The sequence below is a fragment of the Dreissena polymorpha genome, chromosome 1 (assembly GCF_020536995.1).
Source record: "Dreissena polymorpha isolate Duluth1 chromosome 1, UMN_Dpol_1.0, whole genome shotgun sequence".
NCBI lineage: Eukaryota > Metazoa > Mollusca > Bivalvia > Myida > Dreissenidae > Dreissena > Dreissena polymorpha.
The window spans coordinates 25274099-25294000 of NC_068355.1; the positions used below are offsets into that span (position 1 = coordinate 25274099).

The 19902-nt window shown below is 35.4% G+C and overlaps 1 protein-coding gene and 1 long non-coding RNA gene across 2 annotated transcripts in view; one reads left to right on the forward strand and one right to left on the reverse strand.

Moving 5' to 3' along the window:
• Nucleotides 1-3408, forward strand: part of LOC127874566 (uncharacterized) — a 196341-nt gene extending 192933 nt beyond the window's left edge. Inside the window, exon 25 of the long non-coding RNA XR_008046992.1 lies at nucleotides 78-3408. This is a non-coding gene — a long non-coding RNA (uncharacterized LOC127874566). The remainder of the gene's footprint in view (nucleotides 1-77) is intronic.
• Nucleotides 1-19902, reverse strand: part of LOC127874554 (uncharacterized) — a 184837-nt gene extending 164935 nt beyond the window's left edge. The window contains exon 1 of the mRNA XM_052418948.1: nucleotides 19658-19902. Within this exon, the coding sequence (XP_052274908.1) occupies nucleotides 19658-19808 (151 nt within the window). The 5' untranslated portion in view covers nucleotides 19809-19902. The remainder of the gene's footprint in view (nucleotides 1-19657) is intronic.

Consider the following 19902-nt stretch of genomic DNA (forward strand, 5'->3'; position numbering starts at 1 on the left):
CCCCATGTCTGGTGTGAACATTTACAATTGAAGGTCTCTACATACCCCATGTCTTGTGTGAACATGTACAATTGAAGGTCTGTACATACCCCATGTCTGGTGTGAACATGTACAATTGAAGGTCTCTACGTACCCCATGTCCGGTGTGAACATGTACAATTGAAGGTCTCTACATACCCCGTGTCCGGTGTGAACATGTACAATTGAAGGTCTCATCTTTGAAATTGGGACAGGTGGAAAATTGATGCATTGATGCAGACAGAAGTCGCATAATGACAAATCACAACAAAAAGTGGAAATCCAGACAGTCTTGTAGCCAGCCATGTTTTTATGTGACCATCCAAGTTTTGTTAAAAGAAAACAATAGTTCATGTTTTATTGGAACTATGATGCTGATAGTCATTTTATGTAAAAGGCTTTTATGAACTATATTTAAATACTCAGTATAATAAGATTAAGATTTCTTGATAAAAGCAATAATGAGCAATATCATTTTAAGAGCAAAATTAGCAAGTCTATCCAATTACATTGTCTGTATTATGAAATTTTATTTTGGAAATGTTAAGGAAAATATATATATATGTCTATGAATATTGATTTTAACATTTGTCAAAGCTGTTTAAATGATGCTGGTAACTTTGACAAAATTGAAAGAAAATGTATTCTTTTCATGTAATGAGACATGCTTCAGTTTTTTTTTTTTGGCTTAACATGTAATATAGAGGTGGTAGTTACACACATTGTTTAGACAGGTGGATAATTTTAATGCTAAGGCTTTGATACTCTTAAGTGTGCCCATTGGTGTCAGGTGTTTTTGTCAAGAATATTGTTTATTATCTTAGTATTTCAAGACAATATTGATTGATTTTAGACAAAATCATTTAATCTTCCTTAAATTGTCTATTCTGTATTTACTACCAGTTATTTATTAATTTGCTTGAACATGATTTAAGAATGACTTTTTTGTTGCTTAAAATGCTTTATATGTTTTAAAACTGAGCATTTAAAAACGAAAATATAGGATGTGGGAATAATGTCTAAAGTTATGATAATTATTTTTTGTTTTTGTAAAATTAATTATGCCTTATATGTTGTGTATAGGCATTTAGACGACCAGATTAACCTGACCAAGAATTCGTGATCAATGTGTATATCGGTCAGTACATTTGTCATTTGTATATAGAGCGATTGCGAAATGATTGTATTGTTAATGAAAATCATGCGTTTATTGTTGCCATTTTGATTTTCGCTGTTAACATGTATTTGTACAAACAATTTTCATCCTGTACATCTTTTAGATGCCAGATAATAAAAACAAACATTGCTTGTGGAGATGCTCATTTAAAACTTTCTTAATGATACAGAACAACACATTCTGAAGAGGCAAATATCCTTTAGACAATAGGAACATCTTGTTACTAGTATATGTAATGCTTTTCATTTAACAAAGTCAAGCAACTATTGAAAGATTGATTTAACTTTGTTTTGCATTATCTTGAGAAAAATTAATATATTCTACTTGGAAATCAGTCAATTGCAAATCAAGTGAGAGTGATTTAACATGCTAACACTTGTCAATAATTGAATTGTCTCTCTTTGTACATAAATATAGGGATGTTGTTGCTTGAAAAACAAAGTTGTATCCGTTGTTAGATAATGCTTTTGTTCATCTCTCAACATAACAAGTACATTCATTTGTTCATCTCTCAACATAACAAGTACATTCATACAGTTATTAAAAATATGACACTCTTAATTCTCAGCCATCAGTTTGTATTGGGATGTTGTGGAATACTTACTAAACTAATATACGTCTGTTTAATGAATGAATAGCTTTGGTACAATACGATACTCAGTGTTACAAAACATGTGTAATAAAAATATAATGTCATTTATTTGAAATCATAAAATTTAGTTGTCCATACAATGCTTACAGTTTTGCAATTGCGATGATAAAGGAAATGTTCTGCTCAAAATGTCTTTTTAAGACATGTGAAAATTGTAGCAATCATATTGTACTTGTATTTATATTATACATTATAAGAATTTACTTACAGCTGATGATAGCGGCAGTTTACTATATGTGTTACAGTTTGTTCCACTCGACCATCTGACCATATTTCCTTAAAAATGTGATTGTTAATATTGAACTGTAATTGAATGCATGAAACATGATTGTTCTGTTGCTTAACAGCTGAAAATAGCTTGATGTTTGTAAAACTGTATGAAATGTTTCAAATAAATAATTTTGATAACATAAAAAAATAAAATTACATTTTGCGTTACTTTGAATGCATAACAAACAATTGTTACCATACAATCATATTAGTATTGAACTTAATTAATACTTTTACTTTAAGATGCAATTTTTACAATAATGTGTTAATATTTTCATCCATTCCAAATAAGCATTGTGCATTCGTAAATATAGGGTGTATATACACTGCTTAGATGCCTTTTTTAAATTGCTTGTGTACGTCATATTGATTAAAGACTCTTATGTATTGCATATTTGTGTGTGCCAATGTCTTACTTATTTCTTCACAGTCCTTAAATTACTGCAAATAGTACTTTAAGAATGTTAAAATATTTATCTTAACCCTTTCAGTGCGGGAACCTAATTTTGAAGGCCTTTGCAAACAGTTTGGATCCAGATGAGACGCCACAGAACGTGGCGTCTCATCAGGATCCAAACTGTTTGCTATTCTGATAGTATTCTTTGAAAAAAATCGAAGAAAATGCTAATTTTAGAAATTCAGCAGACGACATTTGAGCAGACGACAAATTTTCCAGCATGCAAAGGGTTAACTATAACCAGGTTATCTGTTAATTTAAGTTTCATACATAATATTCAGTGCTAATAAATCAGCACTATTTATTGATTTTTTATATGGGCACTTCCCATGACTTTATTCGTGAATATTTCTTTGAATGTGCGGTAGGGAAAACATTGTTTGCTTGAAGGTTAGAAACTTAATGTTGACATCTTGAAAGATGGCAGTAAACATTTAACTGCAGAGTAGCTGGGAAAAAGATTGCTGTTAAACAATGTTAGACAGAACTCCACGCAAGATATGTCATGCATGCGATATGCATGAACTATCTTTTTAAAATAATTTGGATCTGAATTATCTTTAAGAAATGGTATGGTTATGAGGGTCTCTATGTGCAAAATGTTGCATTTATTTAGTGTACAAGTTATTGCTTAAACATTGAATTTGTTGTGGAAATAATATAGTTTATGTGACTTAAAGAGATATACATGTTTATGTTAGTGATATGTTTTTGCTGATCCAAGTCTGTTCCTACACACTATTTAAAGTAGATAACTACAAGTTATCTCATTTAAATGGGAAAAGTATTGTACTGTGAAAAAGTGTTGTGAGTTCAAATAAAAATACTATGAACCGTTGTATTAGTACTATATTGGCTACCCTTTGAATTAGTACTATATTGGCTCCCCTATTGAAACTATGGCACACATATTGATTTTGGCCTCTCCGTCTATTAGTTCGCCGTCATACTTTGGTCGACATTGGTTAACAGTCAATATCTTAAGAACTATTCCGTTAAGAGCTTTCAAATTTCACATTGTGATTGGCGTTCTTGGAGGTTTAGTATCGTTTGATTTTGGATTCCTCAGGTAAAGTATTAAGGTTGCAGGGGTCTCTTTGGTGAAAATGGTAACAATGACGGGATTAAGACTTGAGCACACCATCGTCTTTGCATTCAGTCAATACTTGATGTAACGTTTATAAGGAAATCGTTCAATGAGACATCACTCAAACGTATGCACACGTTTCCTCATGGTGACAGAGACGTTATTGAGACGTCGTCACACATGATAATTTTACAAAATCATGCTTGTCAAGCCTTAAATTTGATAACTGCTGTGATGCAATTTGATGCTGACGAAGTCATGTCGTCAGAATATCTACATGCTTTTGGTCAAAGCAAAATTAGCAAATGCAGACTACTCTCTGTTGATAACACAGTATTGTTTTCAATGTATCAAATAACACAAATTTTAGGGAAAGAAATTGATGAAAACCTATTGGTAAATGCCATTTGTCTTGTATTGTGAGACAGAACTACCTAATAGTAGAGTGCCCATGATACATGTAGAAGGAAAATCGTTTAATTATCTAACCACACATGTGTGACGTATGCAAGTCAAAATAGTCTACGGACATTTGCCAGTTTGCTATAAACAACACAAGGTGAATTCACTTTTCTATCGGCAAGTATTGTGCTTAGATGTTCTATTTATAAGATTTGTATACGGGTCATGCAAAAATTGATCTTATGCAATATGATCCCAACGTAGCTTCAGCCAGGCCTGCGCAATCGCACAGTCTTGTAAGAATATGAATACTGAATAAACTACTCGGTTATTACCAAACCTTGCGTGCCTTTTTTAAAGCGGAAAGCGTAGCCATTGATGGGAAAGTGCGCAGGCTTGGCTTGAGCTACTCTGGCCGCATATGTCATAAGACCGATTTTCGCATGACGCGGATGATATAGTTTTATTTGAATATGGGGAAAAACTGCGTCTCAAAGCCAAACAACTTATTTGGCATAGTAAATATAAATAGTAAGTATAAATAAGAAACATGCAGTTCTCTGTTTTGGAACAGCTTGATGCGCAGAGGAGATTTGACAGGACCTTCGCGGAAACGTCGATTGCAGTGCCAATGTGAACATATCCTTGGAAAACCGAATAACGTGTGCCTGAAGACGAGAACATGTCAAAACGTGAACGAGCATTTGTAATAGGATTTGTTTCTACATGTATGGATATGTTTTGACTGCGGCATCATCGCTTTCTACTGTCTTCTAGGCACTAGTCAGTTAATACATGTATCCTCAAATATAAATTTACGTGTTTTTTTCACGTAATGTGCCTGTTCCAACGCCGACCAGTTGCATATACATTCTGTATTTTTTAATATGAAACCGAGAAATAATAGTTTTATAAATATCTTTAAAATTTACTTAATACGCAACCTACCATTGGCTGCAGAGTTTAACCAGTTTGTTCTGTTTTGCTGACTGCCTCGTGAAGTTCGCGTTTTGCATCGCGTATTTAGTAATTTTGATAAATCTGTTTTTTTTTTCTGTTTTCATGACCCACATTCCATTTAAATAGCGAATGATTATAAAATAAACAACTAAGGCTTTATTTACTGAAAACAGCGTACTATGTAACTGGCAATTTAAACGTTAATTTATAATAAGCTTGAATACAAGTTCAGAAGAAAGAGTCCCTGAGCACCGCGACACTGAACGCTTTATACCCTTGCATATACTGTTTGTACAGTCAAAACTTGCTGAGGACTTACGCGTATATACGATCGTATTACTATTTTTAAATCGATAAAACGATAGTGTATTAACGACTTTAATACATTTCAAACGAAGTCTAGAATAATAACGTAACGTTTTTTTTCAATGGCAAATAATGTTTTGCTTTCTTGTACTCAAAACAGGTACTCAGTTGTGTAATCCCAATCGATTTGTGCAAATTCGTTCATAGGAAACATGGACAAATTGTGATCAATTATATATCAAACACGAGTCAGTTTGTCGGTATTGGCGTTAATTTGCTCGTGAATTTTCCATGAAGTAAGAACATAAGAAGTATTTGATGTTTTATAACATTTATCAGTCATGTTCATAATTAATTTGATATTGCGATAATAATATTAGTCGTGTACTGAGAAAACTGGGCTTAATGCATGTGCCTACAGTCCGCACAGGCTTATCAGGGACGACAATTTCCGCTTAAGCTAGATTTTTGGTAAAAAGGGACTTCCTTTAAGCAAAAAATTCTATTAAAGCTGAAAATGTCGTCCCTGATTAGCCTGTGCGGCTACAAAGCTAATCTGGGACGACCGTTAACGCACATGCATTATGCCCAGTTTTCTTCGAACACGACTTAATATATTCACATATCAATCGTGTAGGCTCTCGTTACGCGAGCTTGATTATTTACACTATTTGTTAAGAGGCACATCAACTGTTGTTGTTTTTTTATAAGAAGAGACTATCTGCAATCCAAAAATAACGTAAAAGCGGAAAGTGTCGTCCTTGATTAGCCTGTACGGACTTCACAGGCTAATCTGGGACGACACTTTACGCACATGCATCAAACCCTCTTTTCACAGAGTACGGCCCGTATTTAATCTTTGTCAGAATGCCTTTTAAAATGTGGTCTCATGGGATCTTTCGAATGAATCGCAGCACTTATTAGTATTGGTGTGTGCAAAATTAAAATAATCTTGTATATTTTATGTACAATTAAGTTATAAATTAACAGAACTTATAATTGAGAGCTCCTGTTATCGAGATACAATTCTTATTCGGAACATCACTTACAATAAACTGCAATAATGTAGCGGTAGAAAAAAGCGCTTCATTAGTAAACGAATAATTGAGCATAACCTGAAAGAAAACGTATTTCGTGAAACGTATTTTGTGCCCATAATATTGAACAGGAGGAGTGCAAGCTGGTACTTTTTTTTTAATTCGGCGGTCGAAAATGAAAATGCGAGGAAATGAATGTGTCAACCAGATACTTCAATAACAACAAAAGTTTTGTTTTTTTTGTTTTAGTAACGTTTGATGATGTCATGAGGGAAAGCTGTCGATTTTAATAATTTAAGAAGAATCGGAAATCAAAGTTATGCTATTGAAGCATATGGGACGGAGAAATGCGGATACAATATCAAAGGAAGAACATTTTGTCATATGAAAATAGTGTTTACAATAGGGAGTTTAAAGCCATAGCGCAACTAAGACCAATGGGACTTTTAACCCATGTATGCCCAGTGGATTCTCCCATTATTTTAAATTGGATCAATTTCATTCCAAAATTAGGGATGTCTAGTTTTTTTTATTTATATATTTAGAATATTTCTTACAGAAATTCCTGTAAGCAAACAGCGCGGACACAGATGAGACGCCTCAAGCGGCGTCTCATCTGGATCTGCGCTGTTTGCCAATGCCTTTTTTCTAGACGCTAGGCATAAATGGGTTAATGCATGACATATTTTAAATACACATAAAATAATTTTTTGAACGAAAACACTTAAGTTTCAAGTCATAAACAAACTGTTGTTTGCTTTTAAGAAGCTTATAGGAATGTCAATATACCGAATTAATATACGCGCCAACGTTAAAATAATGTTGTTTTTTTGGTTATAAAGCTGCATTTACTTTTTGTATAGATGATAACTATCTTTTTTTGGAAATGAGTAATGAAACTTAAAAATAAATAAGCAATTATATTAAGAGTATTATTTCATATTTCTCATTCTGACGTTTAACAACATACCTGTATAATTAACGGCTATGTTTTATTTATGTTTGTTTTATGAGAACAACAAAAAAGAAAATTATTTGGTTTTCAGTAGTTGTAAGTTGAGGTTCTTTCAAAATCGGTAAACAAATTAAATATGTGTTTATTTTCGTATTAAGGTTGTCAAATTTAAGACGAAAAACGAAAATACGGTATATGGACGGACTCTGTATCCACTGACCATTGCCCATGAGTTTGCAACGACTGCATTTAATTTTACTCAGTGTTCTTTCATGAATATTATGCACATTACACGGACTTTGTTTGAAACTAAATATTTTTTCTTTTATAAATGTTGTATTTGCTCTTATAATCAGAGTGCATTGTCGTCTATTTGCTTAGCGACAGCTTAGGTAGTTTGTTAAATGTACTGATTACTTCAAGTTCTAATTGACCTACAATTTCGCTGCGTACTCGTTCTATCATTTGGAATTCCGCTGAAAATTTATGGAAACAAAACAGGAGAAAACAAGTAGTCCATAACAGAAGTTGGTACTTTGAAATTCTAAATTATGTCTGAAAACACTTTAAAAAAATAACAATTCTCTTTCTTCTTCTCATCCATATCACATAAAACCACACCGGGTCTCTGCGCAAAGGTAGGATTCCAAAACTTCAGAACTAATCTGTAATCTTCCGTTTTGAAATTCATTACTTATTCAATGTGCAGGTAATGTAGACAGAAGATTTTATCGCGATAAAATGGACGATAAAACTCTCTTTTAAGAGACCTCTTGTGAACTATGAAAATTATCTGTAATTTCCATAAGCGGAGCGTATCAACTTTTAGTCTCCTCTAATATTCCCCTGATGATCTAACAACTACGTGATGGGTATATATATTAAATATTCCCTTACTTATAGACTTAAATCATCCGTCCCAGTGTCAGCCTTTGAATCTTGCAAGTCATAGTTAAAAACAAAACTTGGCATGGGTCAACGCCAAGGTTTCAAATAACACTCGTGGATGGCAGACCAAGAGCAGATTATAATGGGTTCATGCTCTGTAAAAAAGGGGTTTAATGCATGTGCGTAAAGTGTCGTCCCAGATTGGGATTTACGCAAATGCATTTAACCCCTTTTTCACAGATCACAGTCAATATAGTTATTTTAACAGTTCTGATAATATGTTAACTTTTATAACCTAACGTCCATCATCAGCAATCGAATGCCCTTACTTAGCCGACCAATCATAGGCAGTATTTTCAGCTCAAAATTCAAAGTAGCATAAAAGGATCAGTCTTTTTTCAATTTCATCCGCGTGCGCTTCATAGTTTTATTTCGACCCATGGTGCAAAAAGGTACCTTGTGTACTTTAAATTTAACGGTATGTGGTACCATTTTGCACCAAGCGATTTGGAGCGATTTGATAAATACCAACAATACAATTTTACATTGAAACCATTCAATCGATATTTCATAGTCCTGAGTAACTGTACTAAATGAGTCTGAGAAAACTGGACATAATGCATGTGCGCAAAGTGTCGTCCCAGATTAGCCTGTGCAGTCCGCACAGGCTAATCAGGGACGACACTTTCCGCATTAATTGGATTTTTGCTAAGAAGAGACTTCATTTTAACGAAAATGTACTGCACAGGCTGATCTGGGACGACACTTTACGCACAAGCATTATGCCCAGTTTTCTCAGAAATAAATCTGTTAAAGGGATCTTTTCACGCTTTGGTAAATTGACAAAATTGAAAAAAGTTGTTTCAGATTCGCAAATTTTCGTTTTAGTTATGATATTTGTGAGGAAACAGTAATACTGAACATTTACCATGCTCTAATATAGCCATTATATGTATCTTTTGACGATTTTAAAACCTAAAAATTATAAAGCGTTGCAACGCGAAACGATTGAATAATTTGGAGAGTTCTGTTTTTGTCGTTAAATTTTGTGAAACTACGAAGATTGCTTTTATAAGGTATAAAATACGCAATGTATGCATACTCGGCGGAATAGCTCAGTAGGCTAGAGCGTTTTTACTTCAGAACTCGGGCAGGACTCCAGGGGTCAATGGTTCGAAACCTGCTCCGGACAATGTTCTTTTCCTTTTTTTTAATTTTATTCTTGATTTTTTACTGAAGCCTTTACGATCCAATGTTTACATTTATCAATATAAAGCATTTAATGAATGAATTAAAAAATGCCAAAATCTGTGAAAAGGCCCCTTTAACAGGCTAATTCAGATTATAAATAAAAGTGGGATGCAATCACGTGACAGACAATTTGGCGACGTCCATTCCGAGATTCGTATTTTTCGCCATTGTATGACCTTGAATACCTTTTTTAATGCCGCTCACATTCCAGCCATATAAGCGAGAAAGTGATAAGAACAATAGTAGATTGCAACACTATCTGATTTGAAAGAAGCAATGTATCTAACTCGGCCGAACTACAATTTGATTATTGCCAATGCGCGTGCGTGAGCATTAGGATAAGATGTTTTTAAATACTTTTTATTACGTAAGTTCTTTTTACTTGTAAAAAGCTTTTGTATTTGCTGAAGAATTCACGTATATATCAACCCCGCAGTATAATATTAAACCCTCTCCCATTCAGAAGCAAAGTGAAAATGACTATGTGCAAACAGCATAAAACCAGAACAGCTTTGGAATAACTCGCAATTTGTTCAGGTTTTATGCTGTTTGCTACTCACCAGTATCTAAGTGTTGGAAAGGAAGCCTTACACACTTGAAGAAAGGCCTTTAATTTCAAAGTACTTTCTAAGGGACTACACATGCTGAAAATACGTATCTAAGTGGTAAAGGGTCAAAACACTCACATACGCATTTCAGGCCATGGTATGTTAAGCCTAGCCGATTCGATAAATTATGCAATGATAGAATAGTAACATATTCTCTGTATGAAGTGGGCATTACAACATAAAACAAGCAATAGACGAGTTTTACATTCCCAAGTTGGGGGATGATCACAACGAGGAAATCAGGTTCAGTGAAATATGCCATCGAGATTTTTCCGCCAAAGCGTGCTTTATTATTTATGAAATCGTTATATTGTTTGATCATAGAACCACTTTATGAACATATAGTGTATACGTGTAACAAAAATTGTAACAGTTCACGTGACAACTACGTACTCCACATGGCACCAGACACACTTTGGCGTCGTTTTATTACAATAAATATGATAACGTGATATTATTTCAGTATTTTTTCTTTCTCTGCAGCTTGGGACTATAGCGAGAAGAGAGAGAAAAGAAGAGTATACCACTTTTATAAAGATCACATGATGAAACTATTTGAGCCTTGTTTTGGGATAACTGGGCTTAATGCATAAGCGTAAAGTGTTTTCCCAGATTAGCCTGTGCAGTCCGCACAGGCTAATCAGGGACGACACTTTCCGCCAAAACTTGATTTTCGATACGAAGGGACTTCCTTGAAACTAAAAATACCAAAAAATCGTAAAGTGTCATCCCTGATTAGCCTGTCCAGACTGCACTTTACACACATGCATTAAGCTCAGTTTTCTCAGAACAAGACCCATATAGTGTATACGTGTAACAAAATTGTAACAGTACATGTTACAATTAAGTATTCCACATGGTACCATGGTTATCAGTGCAGTAACTCAGGTGTCATTGTTTCGACATTGACTTCATGAAATATGGATAAAATAATAAAATAGACATTTAAGTTTAAGGTAAATTAAACTTCACATAATATAAAATAAGATTGATATTGATAAGATCAACATTACATATGTATAAAAATAGTTTCTAGTGCGCATAAAAGGCGCATGACTGTATATTATGACAAGTAACACTTTCTTGTTGGGTTGTTTGGTATAAATTGTTAAACTTATGTGTTTATCTATGCTTTCTTATTTTATTGTTCTTACTAGTGATCTTTTATATATTTGGACCGTGCTCTGTGAAAAAGGGGTTTAATGCATATGCGTAAAGTGTCGTCCCAGATTAGCCTGTGCCGTCCGCATAGGCTAATCAGGGACGACACTCTCCGCTTTTATGATATTTTTCGTTTAAAGAACGTCTCTCCGTGCTCAAAGTGAGCTTCTGTAGTCATCCTATGTCAAGCGTCCAGCATCATTTGGTGTGCGGTATGTGTAATATTTCAGATCGTTACAAATCTAGAGGCCACGTTTGCCATCTAATCTTTATGGAACTTAGTCAGAAAATATTGGACTGTTTGAACATTATATAAAGATAGAATTTTAGTCACGTGTTTGAAACTAGGTCACTATGTCAAATCATAGAAAAATCGTGTAACCATTCTTGAGTCCACAATAGTGGTCTAAAACAGTGTATTCCTAAGGGCATAAGGAATATACTGGAATATACATTCCCAGGGTATGAAACGCAGAGCGTACGTAAGTGTTAATATAGTATTGTTTTGACTGTTACTATCATTTAATATGTATTGTATTTATAATATAAAATTTGACTATACTATTATACAAAGTTTGCATTAATATTTAATTATAATTAGCATTGCACCTATCACTCCAATAATTATAAGAATGCGGTACCATATTACTAGAATCAGCCCGGGTATGTTTCCGCGCAAGATGTATGATACGTTGGTGGGATTTACTGCCTCTTTCCCAAAGACCAATTTCTTGTCAGTTATCAGAATGTCCAGTAGATATTTGGACAGCACAGAGAAGACCGGGCCTTTGCATCGCTCCTCGATGAAAAGGTTTAACACTAGTCCATGTGAGTGCAATGCGGCTCGAAGCCGGCGCCTCTGCAATGAAAAGAGGTTGCAGTGTAGCAGAATGTGGGCAGCCGTGAAGGGCTCCCGACAACGGTTCCAGAACGATGACATACTCTCCTGCGCCACCGAGTTAGAGTGTGTTTCCAATCCTAAGACGCGTCGTGGCTCTGTTAAGCGTTATGTCTCTGTCAATCGTCGTGGCTCTGTCAAGCGTCGTGGCTCTGTCAAACGTCATGGCTGTGTCAAGCGTCGTGGCTGTGTCAAGCGTCGTGGCTCTGTCAAGCGTCGTGGCTCTGTCAAGCGTCTTGGCTATGTCAAACGTCTTGGCTCTGTCAAGCGCCGTGGCTCTGTCAAGCGTCGTGGCTCTGTCAAGCGTCATAGTTCTGTCAAGCGTCGTGGCTCTGCCAAGCGTCGTGGCTCTGTCAAGCGTCATGGCTATGTCAAACATCGTTTTTATGTCAAGCCTTGGCTCTGTCAAGCGTCCTGGCTTTGTCAAGCGTCGTGGCTCTGTCAAGCGTCGTGGCTCTGTCAAGCGTCGTAGCTCTGTCAAGCGTCGTGGCTCTGTCAAGCGTCGTTGCTCTATCAATGTTACAGTTCGTTCATGGAAGCATTTTGTCATTTATTTGAGTCGCGTTTTGAGAAAACTGGGCATAATGCATGTGCGTAAAGTGTCGTCCCAGATTAGCTTGTGCACTCCGCACAGGCTAATCAGGGACGACACTTTCTCTTTACGACATTCTTCGTTTAAATGAAGTTTCTTCTTAGCAAAAATCCTATTTAGGCGGAAAGTATCGTCCATGATTAGCTTGTGCGGACTGCACAGGCTAATCTAGGACGACACTTGACGCACATGTATTAAGCCCTTTTTTCTCAGAAAGCGACTCATTTTATGACGAAAGCATTCATGTTCCCATATTGAACCGCGATTGTTTTGAATAATGATTCAAATCGAGCATATTTGTTTTGTAAATATTTCCTTAATTACCATCTCTACGGTATCAGGTTTGGTATGAAAAGCATACGTATTACCTATGTATGTGACACCATATTGAAGTCTTGTCTAAGTACATGCTTAAACAGCATAGCAAGCCTAAAGTTAAATGACTTGTGTATGGACTCAAAACGACCGTTTTTACAGATTTTGGCATGTATTGTAGTGTATCATTAAATGCTTTATATTAATAAATTTAAACATTTGATCTTAAAAGCTCCAGTTTACAATCAAGAAAAAACAACAAAAAGTAACCCTCAACTGGACTCAAATCACTGACTCCTGACGTTAAAGTCTAATGCTTAGACCACTCGGCCATCCGTTCTCATACAATGAATGATGTATTTTATACTTTATATAAGCAATCCTCGTAGTGTCACAAAAAAATATATCGACAACAACAGAACTCCCGAGATTATTCAGTCGTTTCGCGTTGCAACAATTTAAAATTTTCAGGTTTTTAAATCGTCAAAAGATGCATAAAATGTATATTTCAGAGCATGGTAAATGTTCAGTATTACTGTTTCATCACAAAGATCATAACTAAAACGAAAATTTACGAATCTGAAACATTTCTTTTGAATTTTGTCACTTAACCAAAACGTGAAAAGGTCCCTTTAAAATGCATTCCTTAATTACGTTAATATTAAATAAAATATTGTAGAAATCGCTCCTACTGGACATTGTTTTTCAAATCAAAACAACATACGGACGCATCGCTTTTGAAAAACAATAAACATGTATCATAACCCATTTATGCCTAGTGGACTCTCCCATCCTTCTAAATTGAATCAATTTATTTCCAAAATTAGGGATGTCTAGTATATTTATTTCTATATTTAGAATACTTCTTACAGAAATTCCATTAAGCAAACAGCGCAGACCCAGATGAGACGCCGCATGATGCGACGTCTCATATGGGTCTACGCTGTTTGCAAAGGCCTTTTTTCTAGACGTTAGGCATAAATGGGTTAAAGTCATGCGACAGCTTAGGGATGCCTTGTACTTTGATTGTTGTTAAACTTATGATAAAGTATTTCCTCGTAAACTAATGATGATCGTGTCGAAACACAAAAAGACATTGACTTTTGCAGTCGTTTCTGTCAAATATTGTTTTATGTTATACATCTGCTTTGCTTCTACTATAGCATATTGTCTAAATTTCGAACTTTTAAAGACCTTGACATGATAAAGTTGGTAAGGACATTCAATGTAATGTGAATAGGACTTATCTAACTTTATAGGTCATGTGTGGTTTTAGAACTTGGTTTAATAAACCCAAATCAGTCTGTTAAAACCCAAATGAAGACCGATGCGAAATATCATGTACTTACTTTTGGTCTTATCATGTGTTTTTCAGATACACCGGACTCAGCATGTATTCTACTACGAGATAAACGAAACTTTTATGAACGTATCTGTTTCAATAATCTACTAGTTTAAAATGAACCGAACAAACTCTTGTCACGTGGTTGAATTAGGTGAGTGGTTATGGCATACGACCCATTGTCGCATGACGCGGCTCATAGACCATCGCTATTATGACAATATTGCATCATTCAAACCTATAGCGCTACTCGAAGGAGCCTGGATGTACATGTGATTTGCATCAATATTTTTTTGTTGCTTACCGGTATATTTCGTGATGTTCCATTCACAATTCTTTGGTATCCTAAATCTGTAAAATCATTTTAGCCTCGCTCTGGAAAAATCGGGCTTAATGCATATGCGTTCAGTGTCGTCTCAGATTAGCCTGTGCAGTCCACACCGACTAATCAGGGGCGACACTGTCCGCTTTCAGACCTAGTTAAGTCATATGGTTCAGATTTTGCTTTGATTTACAACCGAATCCTATTTCGAATTCAATGTTCAATGAAAACTATGTTGTTGTTTTTTTTTTTAACTTTATGTTACATTTAATTGTAACTGTTTTACACCTGTATTTAGTATTTATTCAGATGAGACCATCGCAAGGTGGCAAAAGAATGCTAAACTGCTTCTTGTTATTTGCTTTTCCACAATAAAAATTTGAAAAAAATCTTGCGTGTTAATTTCGTTGTAGCAGATATCAATCTTGAGAGTAGCGACTTCTTGATTACTTCTTTACATTCGCTTTTTGATCTTCATGAAATTCGTACCATTTGTGCTCAAAATGTGGATGTCGCTGACAACCGCTTTGAAATATTTACATTTATAGCGTTTTAAATACAGGCATGTCGAGAACATCTTTTTAAGAAATTAATATAAATTTGAATAACCAGTTATGAATTTAAATGACATGTTCATGTTGAAATATTCTGAACGACATTTAACTATGTTCAACTTCATTTTATTTATCTTAAAAGTCAATGCATCGGGAGTTAGAAAAGGATATGGGCACAAACAATATATTCATAAATTTATACATGTACTCACATTTGTGTTAATAAGACCTTGTAAAACATTGATCTGTCAATATCAAAGAACTCGAAATTAAAACATCTACCGGTAATTTAAGTTCTTTTAATCGGGAAACTAACAAAGCAAAGGTAAATGAGCGTTTAAAGTTTTAAAAGAGAAGTGGTCATGTAAACCACGACTTGAAAGAGAAAACGAGCCAGTTAAGTTTTTTTTAATTATTATGATTTTTACTTAGTCTTGATAGACTTAGTAAAGACTGTTTAATAAATTGTAAATTGATCCACTATGTATAAATAAAGAGAAGAGGTAACAAAATCATGTACTGATTTTACAGTACCAAATAAACATTTGTAAAACAAGTTAATTTAGCTGCAACAAAATATGAAGATTTTAATACAGTGTTAATAGTATACTATATCGTAAAAAGAAACTGATTTCGGTCAGTTATATTATGTTTGCAAAGACTCTGGCATCTTATTTCACGATAAATGTAATCTGGCCCTTATGAATATTTCGTTGAAACAGTAAATAATCGTAGCCGAATCTGAATTAAGATAATAAGTACCGTTTATAATTGATATGGATATTTGATGAGACCTGCATACATGCATGTATAATGCGGCCACATCTCATCCGCTCGGTTTCCTAATTACAGCAACACAAAGCCAATTACGTATTTTTCTATATAGTTTTATGTCTATTCGATAATTATCTGTTTATGGACTTTGTATATGAACGAGTTTGTGGGCAAAATTATGTGTAAAAATCCGCCTTGACACCAACTGCATACGATAACAGTTTATAGTCAGATACACGAACTACTTGGCAGAATTGCACCTCAAAGAAAATGCGACTGAGTTATGTTGTTACTTGTATTGCTCTGACATAAACAGTACACTATAATATAAATAAAATTAATATATAATAACATATTTAAAACTTAAAATAATTTCATAAAAAGGTCAACAATATGTAAACACGTATTTTGAGAAAAATGCAGGTGGAAACCATGGAAACCATGATGTTTGGTGTTCGAACCCGATACTGATCCACTGTACCATCACATGGCGAGGTTTCTGATGTGCCGCTGTTAATGTTTATCGCTTGTATATTTTGAAGCAAATGTATTCATCTTGTCTTCGGTTTTCGTAAATTTTCCTTACGGACAGTTAATTAGGACCAATTCAAATATATCGTATACTAATTGATTGAATAATAATTGATATGGTCGATCACGAAATTGTTTAGAATCGATGGTATTCCAACATCATTAAATAAATTCCGAACGCGGAAAACATTATGTAGTTGCTAATAATAAGTATGTCTAACACTGAGTGTGTTCAATGTAATGGTTGTTTTCGCACCGCATCGCATCGCCTTCGTCATTACTTTGGGACTCTATAATCAAATATCTCATCGCCCGTGTCGGGATCTCCCACTTCCGGTTGGTAGCCCGTTTAGACGTATTCAGGAGCGTTGATCGTAAGACGAGGCAGGTTGGCTAACAAAGGGGAGACAATTTGAATAAAAGTTAGAACTCTTGTTTGAAATGTGTATGTTTACCTGGATCATACCTATGCAGAAGTATCACGTCCGCTAGTAACAGTAGAAGTAGAAGTAGTTGTTGTGGCAGTTGTACAAAAGTACAACAGAAAAGAAATAACAATAACATGTATGTCACCTTTGGTTGAATATAAGGGAAGACTGCGTTTAGCCCCAGGCGTCGATGTGGGTTGGTTTCCATGGTGAATAGTCCACGTGATGACGTCAGGAGCCTTGTGTTTCCAGAAGTTATCGCTGGTTGTGTAGAAAAACGTTCCATCGGCGCTCCAGTGCAGGGTGTCGAACTGAATATAAAATAATATAATAAGGACTGTATTCCTGTGACATTGACAGAAAAGCATGGGTAGCAGAATTGTGTGGATTATTATCTAGTCATGTCGAATAACTATTAAAATTTATATAAACCATCACCAAATTATGTAATGTTTACAACGGCAACGCTATGTGGAATGACTCATTCAGTGACAGATAAATCTACGCAAGGACGAACAAACCCGAGTTGAATCAATACGCAGGGTGCGATCAAGCGATTTGCTCACAGGCAACTTGTAGAATGTATGGTTTTAAACAGGCTAAGAAAGAGTAATATTGAAAACAACATGAAATTAATAGCCTAAAGTTTAATAACTGGACGTAAAAAATCTAAAACAAATTGTAGCTCCAATGGGATTCCCGGGGTTCCATGTGTAAAATAACTTACGTCTTAACATTTCTTCTTATCCGGCAAGTACAATACTTACGTGTAATTTCATATCGTTTGGTCTCTGCAATTTTCACGAAATTACAAGAAATATTCCAAATTATTTTCCCGTCATAAACGATTTATTATCTCAAACCATTGATTACTTATTTACAAAATGATTGATTTTCTGCATCTATATGGTCCACGTGTTATTTCATGTATTAATATGCACTGTTTGTTTTTGTTTTACACACATGCTAAGTTAAACATATGTGAACAGTTAAAACATAAGTCGCGTTTTATGCGGCCAGCGTAGCTCCAGACCAGCTTGCACAATCGCGCAGTCTAGTCCGGAGCTACACTGTCGGCTATACATTGACGTCATACACTCGGAAGTCATAGTTGTCGCCTTTTCCCGTGGTCATAATACGGTCGTCATCGAGACGATAAACGTTTGCCATGACAATTTTGACGGCCTCTCTGTCACATAGCTCAAAAGGTTCTATCTCTGAAACATACATTCGAACCTCGTTGTGGGATGACTGGGATTGGTGCATGTGCGTAAAGTGTCGTCCCAGATTAGCCTATGGTAACTGCACAGACTAATCTAGAAGGACACTTTCCGGGTTTTTTTTCGTTTATAGGAAGTCTCTACAAAAAGAAAATCCAGTATATGCGGAAAGTGTCGTACCTGATTAGCCTGTGCGGACTCCACAGGCTAATCTGGAATGACACTTTAAGCACGTGCATAGAAAACAGTTTTAAAAGAACTCGTCTCATTAGATAAGGACCTTCATAATACTTACATGAAAAGTAAGAACAAACTTCGATTGCGGCATCTGTATGTGTTCTTATGTGATTCAAAATATAAAAGATCTGACATGCGTTGTCATTTAAAACCATATTTTATCAAACGAGATAAATAATGTTGGTGGAAAGCGAGCCTTTGTATATAATAATTTAAATACACGGGAAATGATGTTTGGATATAGAAATATATAGTTGCCTCTGAATTGACCAGAAAAGATCGATGTCATTCCAGTCTCAATATGAACAATTGTGGGTGTACATATCAGTGGTCAGTTATACAAATAATATAAGGTATGTCGTTTTATTGGTAAAATCATGTAATAAAAAGATAGGAAACTCGTCGATAAAAAAGCTGATCTATTTGCAAGAACGGGACAAACAGCCTACGTTGTTCAGTGTCCCAGCAGAAAAGTTGAACTTCATTGTCTGTCGCCCACGTAACCTCCGATGAAGAACAAGCGGCTGCTGACTCGGGTCAACAACATGTAGGAGTCGAACAGCATGTATCTCACTCCGTACCGACGGCCTAAAACTAGCGCGGAACTTATCTATGCCTCGTTCTTGGAAAACTGGGCTTAGTGCATGTTCGTAAAGAATCCTCCCAGATTAGCCTCTGCAGTTACCGCTTTTATGAAATGTTTCGTTTAACGGAAGTCTCCATTCTATGAGGAAAGTGTCGTCCCTGATAAGCCTGTGTGGACTGCACAGGCTAATCTGGGACGACATTTTACGTACATGCATTTAGCCCAGTATTCACAGAACGCGGATAATATAAGTTATAAAGGCAATCAAATTAGCGACAAGGGTGCAAACGTGTGTTTACAGAAAAAAAATTGTTTGAATCAAACTGAATTTCTTCAACAGATTACCAGAAAGAAAGAGACTCATTGGTATAAAACATACGTTCATACTTAATAGTTGATTGGTCGATAACACTTTCGTAGTCTTATAACATATGGAGCGAAAACGATAAACTGATTTTGACAACAACATTTAAAAGCTTTATTGGTAGTTTATGTTATGCTATATGTATTGCGTACACAGAAAAAGAGACGCCGTAAACCTTAAAATATATTGAACGATATATGCCGCGAAATTCCAACGTATGTTTAATTCTGAAAGGTAAAGATACTGTCGCATCTCCTGTACGTACTGTTTGAGATCTCATACATGCGAGAGTGGGTGACAAGGTCCATCACCATTACGGGTCCCATTTCAACCGTTACTGCGGCGAGCGTTCCCGGATCGTTTACCTGTAAAACAACGATATGAGCTTTGTTCTGTGAAAACAGGGCTGAATGCATGTACGTAAAGTGTCGTCCCAGATTACCTGTGCAGTTCGCAGAGACGACATTTTCCGCCTTGACTTGATTTTCGCTCAGGAATAGATCTTCTTTT